Source organism: Pituophis catenifer, unplaced genomic scaffold, assembly GCF_029215685.1.
Source record: "Pituophis catenifer annectens isolate HBS135680 unplaced genomic scaffold, rPitCat1.0.hap2 SCAF_1, whole genome shotgun sequence".
Lineage (NCBI taxonomy): Eukaryota > Metazoa > Chordata > Lepidosauria > Squamata > Colubridae > Pituophis > Pituophis catenifer.
In genome coordinates, this window is record NW_027256881.1 from 241,620,659 (window position 1) to 241,629,770 (window position 9,112).

At 38.9% G+C, this 9,112-nt stretch overlaps 1 protein-coding gene across 1 annotated transcript in view; it reads right to left on the reverse strand.

Annotated features, from left to right (window-relative positions):
* The window catches only part of SIGIRR (single Ig and TIR domain containing), a gene marked incomplete at its 5' end in the record, with an annotated part of 29,115 nt that extends 22,325 nt beyond the window's left edge, over positions 1 to 6,790 (reverse strand). The window contains one exon of the mRNA XM_070934957.1: positions 6,594 to 6,790. Coding sequence (XP_070791058.1) covers positions 6,594 to 6,790 — 197 coding nt within the window. The remainder of the gene's footprint in view (positions 1 to 6,593) is intronic.
* Positions 6,791 to 9,112: the final 2,322 nt, after the last annotated feature.

The window sequence follows — 9,112 nt, forward strand, 5'->3', positions numbered from 1 at the left end:
ACAGCAGGTCAATTATACCTTGAAAGTCTTATCTGGATTCCATCGTGTACTGTGCCCCTTTTTAAACTCTAGAAAAGTGCATGATACTCATGGATGGAAAGTCTTTGGTGTTTGGTGTTAACACTGGATCAGGAAAAAAGATGCCACTGCCATATTTAACTTCTAAGAAGACCCAAGCAAATCTGTGCTATGGAAATTCTCTTCATGGTTTAACGTGTCCATCTTGGTAATCTTGCCTTTCTCTATTATAAAAGCAAGTTTGCATGAGCAAAGATGTTACATTAATTGGACAACACATCCCTTTTTTCTATAATTTCTGATTTATGTAAGTTTTCAGAGTCATATTTGATATGCCATTTTTCTTTATTTTTCCAAGCACCCCCTTTCCAGTTTGGGAAAAGCAGCAGGAAGTTTCAGTTACAGACAACAGGCTTTTGTTTTCTCACCCCAAATACTTAGTACCTTCCTCTCTCATTCTTCTCATGTAATTTCCAAGCTATCTCTCTTCTGTATTCTCCCCTCATTTCCCATGGCTTAGTCTGCAAACCTACGCTAGTATGCTTGGGAATAATCATTGAACTCAATACGGTTTCTTTCCATTAAGTAGTCTGAATTGGATTGTGCATTTCTAAAAGGAGAGGCGGACAGCTTATTTTTAAACTGTATTAATGGTAATATTGAGTACCCTAACCAGCATACCTTGGGCGGGTCACTCTCTCTCAGCCCAACTCATCTCACAGGATTGTTATTGTGGGGGAAATGGGAGAAGGAAGATGGCAATAGCAAGAGCACTTTAGACTTATACACCGCTCCATGGTGCTTTACATGGTCCTCTCTAAGCTGTTTACAGAGTCATCATATTGCCCCCAACAATCTGAGTCCTCATTTTACTGGCCTCAGAAGGATGGAAGACTGAGTCAACCTTGAGCTGCTCAGGATCGAACTCCTGGCAGTACTGCAATACTGCATTCTAACCACTGTGCCATCACATTCAAGTTTGATTGGATATGTTCACTGCTTTGAGTTATTTATAAAAATAATAAAGGTGGGATACAAATAAATAAATATTCAACAATTTTGTGTCCCTATTTAAAACACTTCCAAAGTTTCTTTCATTCAATATAGCTGTTTCCTTTTGTTGTTGTTCCTTTCTTTCAAAAGAAACATACTAGGAGCAATTACGAAAACTTAATCTGTCAGGAAGCTCCCTTGCCTCTTGCCTGTTTTGCTCCCTACCCTCCATCCAGAACCTTCTTCTTGTCCACAAGATCAGAGGTTCAGGTGATGGATACAGCCTAACTGCCACTACCGTGATTGTACATGATAAAAAATAATTCCTCCAGCCTGTAGAAAAAAACCCACTTTCCTCAGGAACATTGATCAATCCAAGCAATTATGCTCTGAAGCTTCAGTTCATTTAAGGTCTTTTCAAAGGAGTGGATTGGGAATTGTGGAAAGAAGATTAAATTTGCTGAGTTAAAGGGAAGATTGGGTAAATTGTTATATGGGCAGTAGGCTTAGTTCTCATGAATGCAATCAAACCAGCTAATTTACATTGCACATACACTTGCAGAGATTTGGGATCTTCCAAAATCATTTCTCTCCACTTTCTTTTACAAAGAAATGAATTGTAAGTTCTACCTATGGAGCATATAAAAGTTTTACTTAAAATGTGCTTTTGTTTTGTTTAGGAAAATTTTTTTATGAGTTTTTAATCTAATTCTCTTTAAACTGCCTCAGTTTTTATTCCTTTTTTCACTTTCTCTTCTTTCATTTTTAAAGAGTCATAATTATTGTACTCGAACATTTTTTTTTGTCGTTTTTATCTCTGGATTTATTTTCAAGTTGAATTAAAGCTGCCTACTTTGATCATAAAAGTCACAAACTGACACAACTAACTACAAAAATGTAGCAGAATGGATTCAGGAAAGTAGATTCTCCCTCTATAGAAAAAAAACAACTAACAATTGACAAGGTACTGACAAGTCAAGATATTGTAGAGTTAAGCCCTTTATTTATACTTAACAACTTTGCTGTGCTTAGTTCTGACTGTGAGAGATTTCCTATCCTGGGCAGTAGTCTGAAAGAATAGGAATCATCAATTAATATTATACCAGAGAAGGGACACATAACCAATGTAATACTGCTTACAGAGGTATTCTGGAGTGTGTGTGTGTGTGTGAGAGAAGCAAGCCTAAGTTTCTACTAGATTATACAACTGAATAATGTCTGCTTATAGGTCAGACTATTTGTGAACAATTATTGACAATCAATAACAAAATTAATGAGCTTAATACATCTTTCCAGCTTTATGCTCAAGGGCATTGTGAGAGTCATCCCCACGTCACCTAAGGAAGTGAGAGTGAGAGTGAAAGAAACAAAGGAAAGAGGAAAAATATACAAATCTGACTCCCACAAAGAGAAAAGACAAAGGAAAAACAACATATGGCATACTCATTGAGAATCATGAAAATAAACAAGAAGCCTCCTTCCCAAATTAGGGTTATTTTATCCAATCCAGCAGAGTGATTCCACAGAACAAAAAGAACCAAAGAAAGTGGAATTCCAAAAGATTTACTTTAAAAGCTTCTGGGGTGGAACTACTGTATAAGCATCCTATTGTTTCACAGAGGTCTTTAACTTTTGGAGAAGCTGAAGTGGAATCATAATAGATTTATTTACTTAGGGTTTTCCGCCATTCAGTTCTCACAGGCTCTGAGCAACTTGCAACCAACGCAACAGAAGACTAAAAAAAGAGACAAATACAACTGCTAACAGAACCAGTCTGTTGTGCCACAATCTGAGGTTTGAATAAAGCTTACTTGTCCTCAAATGCTTTCCTAAATAGTCATTTTTTATGAAATGCAGCTACTCACAAATGTTGGGGTGATAGCCCTGTCCCTGCTGTATTCTCTCTTTGAGTAAGAGTATCCGAAAGAGAATAAAAATCACAAACAAACAAACAAACACAGAGACAAAAAAATCTAAATATTTGAATCCATTGGGCTTCTGCTGTTCAGAAAGAGGCATCCAAAAAGGGTTCACCATTTTTAATATGTTCTTCTCCAAGCTGTTGCCTTGCTATTATTCTAACCATCTCTCCATCTTTTATTTCCTGCAGCAGTTTGAAGATGGTGGGCAGGTGGATGTACTCTAAATCTTAGCACAACTGTTGGTGATAGAGCAGTTTAGAACAGGGGTGTCTAAATTTGGCAACTTTTAAGACTTGTAGACTTCAACTCCCAGAATTCCACAGCCAACTTGTCCTTCAGCAAGTGGAAGAAAAATAGAGAAAGATCGTCCTATTGCTATCTACTTGGCCAAGGAAATAATGTTCTTCAATTGCTTTCTCAGCTCTGCCTCTTCTACAGCTCTTTCCCTCATTGCCCTTTCTAAACTTACCAGGCATGCAAAGAAGCCTCATTGCCTCCACTCTAATGATTACTGAGTACCTTAAAACTAGAATAATAATCTTGAATCAAGGTTAATCCTTCATGATTATAAGGACAGAACCATGCAGTTTTCAGTACAGAAACAGTTTGCCACTTCCCTTTTCTGCAGTGTTGTCAACTAATGATCAGGCTTTTGGTGTTAGAAGGACGTTAGAAGAAGAGATTTGGATGGCATGGACATTTGTGGTATGATAAAGTTAAGGTTAATGCTGGATTTTAAAAATCATTATGTTAGACATGCCATATGGAAATAGATAGAAATTCAGGTTATACTGAATTTGTGGCTCTCGGCACAAAAAATGATTTATAGATGAGAAATACCAGGCAAATAAAATAGCTAACTTATCATGAGCAGAATTTTGTCAAAGGGAGTGGGATATTTTCAGCTTCTCCGTCTAACCTACAGCCATGACATCTCCTGGATTTCTCTCATCCAAACACTAACAAAGCCCTATCTGCTCAACCTCTGGGTCTAGCTAAATTAGGTCAGTAGCAAAGGAACCCATCAGCCCAGGTTCTAGCCAGTTTCTATTTTCATTTGCACTCAGAAAAATCAACAGACAAATGCAAAAGTCCTAAGAAGAAGGAGGGTGGAAAGCAGACTGCAGAATCACCATTTTTTTAAAAAAGTTGTTGCATTGGAGGTAATACACCTGAAACATATCAGTTTGTTATTGGAGAAACATAAATTATGTTTCCAATAAGAATTTGAATTGATTACTGAGTTCACAAGAATCTATTGCCCAGATTCCCTGGATGGTAGTAGGCACTACCCTGATGGTAATATATCATACAGCCCATGTCATCCTCTCATATTATTAAATCATACAAATTCTCTATATATGTGTCACTGAGCATCTCAGCATTACCACACACCATAACACTGGGAAGGAGTGTTCATATCATATTTTTAAATTGTTAATTATGGGTTTTAATGCAGGGATGTTTTTAATTGTGGGCCAAATTAATTTAATTGGATTTTAATACTGTTTTTAAATTTTGTATTTCTTGTGTTTTATCTGTTGGCTGTTCACCACCCTGAGTCCTTCGGGAGAAGGGCAGTATATAAATATAAACAATAAATAAATAAATAAATAAATAAATAAATAAATAAATAAATAAATAAATAAATATCTATTCTGAAGCTGTAAAACTAAGACAATTATTCTCTCTCTCTCCAATTAGACATACAATTTTTCATTTTAAAACATAAACCCTTTTCTTTCTGATTTTTTATACGTAAGCTTTTTCTAACATTTAGTATAAGTATTCCTTCCTAGAAATACAGCAAGTGTACCTTCCATTCCATAACATCAGTTTCACTGCAAATTTACTTTTCATTCCAGAATAATCAGCAGAATGTATGCATGCATGCATGCATTCATTCATTTTCCATAGCTGCCCATCTCAGTCAATAATGCAAAATTCAAAAAAATATTAATACAAACAAAAATACTAAAAAACATTAAAACAATAGAAACATCTAAAATAAATATACATAGCAGCCAAGATACTTAGCTAGTTAGCAATACAGCCAGGAAATAGGACCCTTAACACATTCAGCACCCAAGGTTAGGAACACAGCCAGGTGTTTAGAGCCTTACAAAAGGCTGACACGGTTGGGGTCATTCTAATCTCCAAAGGAAGTTCCATAGAGCAGGGGACACTGGGGAAAAAGCCTATCTTCCAGTCCAGGGGTGTCAAACTCAATTTCATTGAGAGCCACATCAGGGTTGTGTTTGACCTCGGAGGGCCATGGGGCATGGCCATGGTGAGTGTCACTCGGGACTCATGTCGGGGGGCACCCATGGTGACCAACTGCTAATGCAGGACTTCCCTGAGACCCTCCCGCACTCTCATTATAATCTCCTTCCTTCCTTCCTTCCTTCCTTCCTTCCTTCCTTCCTTCCTTCCTTCCTTCCTTCCTTCCTTTCCTTCCTTCTCTCTTCCTTCTTCTTCCTTCCCCTCTTTCCTTATTTTTCCTTCCTTGCTTCCCTCCCATCCCCGGAGGAGACCAACTCTGTGGGATCTTACCGGTCACTGGGAGCTATGTGGTAGAAGGCGGTCTTGAAAGTAACCTGGCCCTGAGCCATGTAGGGCTTTAAAGGTAATAACCAACACCTTGAATTGTGCCCGGAGACCAATAAGAGCCAGTGCAGCTCGTGGAGAATTGGTGTAATGTGGGTGTATCTAGGTGCACCCACAATAGCTCGCGCGGCTACATTCTGGACCAACTGTAGTCTCCGAACACTTTTCAAGGGTAGCCCCATGTACAGCGTGTTGCAATAATCTAACCGTGAGGTGACAAGGGCATGAGTGACTGTGAGGAGAGCCTCCTGATCCAAGTAGGTTCGCAATTGGTATCCTTCACCCTGCCATGCCCACCAAGCCACGCCATGCCCACCAAGCCACACCCACAGAACTGGTAGTAAAAATTTTTGAAACCCACTACTGCCTTTCTTGTCAAATGCAAAAGGGGAAACTGCATGGTCAAATGCAAATGGGGAAACATTTCTCCTTTTGTTTTGTTTTTAATTTGTTTTGATAGCCTTCTGCCAGTGAAAACGGAGCTCGGGGGGGCATGCAGCCCTCCAAGCTCTGTTTTCACTAGCAGAGGCAATGCAGGCCGGTTCTTTGCTGCTTCCAGGCTAGACCAGAAGACCAGATCTAAGCACCTCGCGAGCCGGATGTGGCCTGCGGGACTTGAATTTGACACCACTGTCCTAGTCCTTGCCAGCCAACACTCTTTGGTTGACGGGATCTGCAGGATAGGTAGGTAGGTAGGTAGGTAGATAGATAGATAATCTCTTGCAAAAGATGATCCCTTAGGTAACCCAGTCCCAAGACATGTAGGACTTTAAAAGTAACCACCAGCACCTTGAGTTGCACCTAGAAAAACACTGGTAACCATTGCAGCTCCCGCAGAGGTGTTATTATGTGTGCCATCTATTTGGCACCATTTACTAAACTCACAATTGCATTCTGCACCAGCTGAAGTTTCCAAATGATCTTCAGGGGCAGCCCCACATATAGTGTGATGATTGTCTTCAAAAAAATCTTCAGTTTGAGAGACTTCTTGCCCTCCTCACTGTCACCACTGTGCAACCAAATAAAGATAACTTTATATAAAAGTTTTCTTACCACTGAGTAGAAGAAGCATGAGTTTTATTGTCTAAGAACTGATTATCTTTCATCCAGCGCAGGTCAAGATCACAGTCGTTACTGTAAGGCAGCTGCACAGTGCAGTTCAGTGTTATTTGACTTTCCAAAGCTTGCTCCATAGTCAGATTGCTAGAGGGATAAAGGAAGTGGGGAAGTATACTGCAAAGATCTGTTAGAAGAACAAAAATATAATATTTTTTTTAAAAAAGGAACTGAACTTCCAATTGAATTTAACAAATCCTCTACTGATTTTTAGAGCTGGTTAACAGGTAAAGTTAAATCTAGTTTGGTTGAGATCTGCATCCCCACTCCCTTTGTCACACTGATTTCCTTATCTCTTGGGGAAATAATAGGTTCAGCTATATATCTGTCATTATATATACCCCTGCCTTTCCATTTGATATAGAAAAGTCAGTATCCAGATTCTCAAGAAAACAGACTATTTCTTAAATAAAAAAACATTGAGGACATGGTGGAGGAGAGGGAGAGAGAAAATGTCTACACACAGCTATAAGAAGCGATAATAATTATGAAGTCTTACATTAATTATTAACTTTTTTATTAGCAGTAACTAAATTACCATTAGTGCCTGTTCAGAGTCCAATGAAGGTCACTTTCTAAGTTCCTTTCCATAACATATGAATGGAACTTTTGCACATTTTTTTTGAACTAGCTAGGAGATAAAATCTAGTTGATCTTAACTAATCTCAAAAAAGCTAAGCAGAGTTGGAACTGGGTAATGCTTGGATGGGATACTGTCCAAAATTTGTAAGACTGAGAAGACTATCTGTCTGTCCATTCATCCATCCATCCAAGATGGGCAAACCACTTACGTTATCAAGAAATCTACAGTACATGGACCTGTCCGTGAAAGTCAGACAAGAAGGACTCTCTCTCTCTCTCTCTCTCTCTCTCCCTCCCTCCCTCCCTCTCTCTCTCTCTCTCTCTCTCTCTCTCTCTCTCTCTCTCTCTCTCTGTGTGTGTGTCTTTGAGTCAGTGTTGACTCAGGTAACTGCTGTGGACTATTCTAGCAGTTTTCTTGGCAAGATTTTGGAAGTGGTTGCTACTGCCTTTCTAGGACTGAGTGTGTATGGATAACTCAAGGTCATCCAGTTGGTTTTGTGCCTAACGCAAAACTAAAATTCGCATTCCCAGTTTATAGATTGGTGCTATAACCACTGCACCAAACTGGTTCTCCAAAAGTATTTATTCTTACATAATTTCAGAATCCTTGAGGGGGGATGGAAATTTCCATTATTTAAAATTACTGAAACTCATCATCTAAAGGTATGTAAGGAAAGCTGGGGAGGGCGAATAATGAGGTAGGACTAGTTACAGTAGTAACATACAATGCATTCTATCTTCTGTACTGTAATCTAGGTATTTTTTTTTCCCTTTTATACACCTTCTCTTCTCAAAGCTAGAAATCAAACCTCATTTCTTTCTTTTCTTCTTTTTAACACAAATGAAATAATTTTGTAGAAATGGGCATTTGTGTATTTGCCAAGAAATTAAGTCAATTCATACTATTCTGGAGCTCAGATAGTATAGAGGGCAAAAATATATGAAAGTGCAGCTACTCAAATTGTGGATATATAAAGTGGTGGGCTGCTGCCGGTTGTAACAACTGGTTCACCCAGCACCCAAAATGTGAATGCATGTGCACGCTCGCTTCGCTTGCACATATGCCTTCCGCGCACACATGTGGCCTTCCGCACATGCATGTGGCTTCAAAAACATGGCGATATAGGATGGGATAGCGCCGGGACCGGTGAGCGGGCGGGCCCACTTGTGGGTCGCAACTACCGGTTTACCTGAACTGGTCTGAACCAGCAGCAGCCCACCTCTGGATATATACAAAGAAATGAGAGGACCTATCCTTTCAGTGACATATACTCATATATAATCCTTATTTGCCTTTTAAAGAAAATAACATACATATTTTTATTACAGAAAAATGCTACTTTTGACGTCAGTACCCAATTCCTAGTCAAGTCAAAGGAACTTTTGAGATTTTTGTTTGGTTATTTTTATTTTTAAGAAAAGTAAAGGGCTTCCTAGTGGCATTCTACAGGTAGATTTTGACTGACAACCAGTTTTTGAAGTTAACAATGAACCCCACAAAAAGGGACTTACGACCCGGATTTGAAATTCTGAAGGCTGCCCATCTCCATGGTCATCTCAACTGTATTTTAGGCACTTGGCAACTGACCTGCATTTACAGCCATTTGAAGCACCCTGTGGTCATGTGACAATTTACATTTTTTTCTACAAACTGATGTTTACTGCTTCCAAAACACACCCATAACAAACAATGGGTTTGTACTGTTAATGTATTCATTAACAACATCTGTGTTTGTTTTAAAGACTGCCATGTTTGCTGAATGACTGTTGCAAAAAGGTTGCAAAATTGTGTGCAGTCATATGATGATCCACTTAACGACCATCATGGCACAATTATGGACATAAGTCAAGGACTACCTGTATTCTAAAATTTA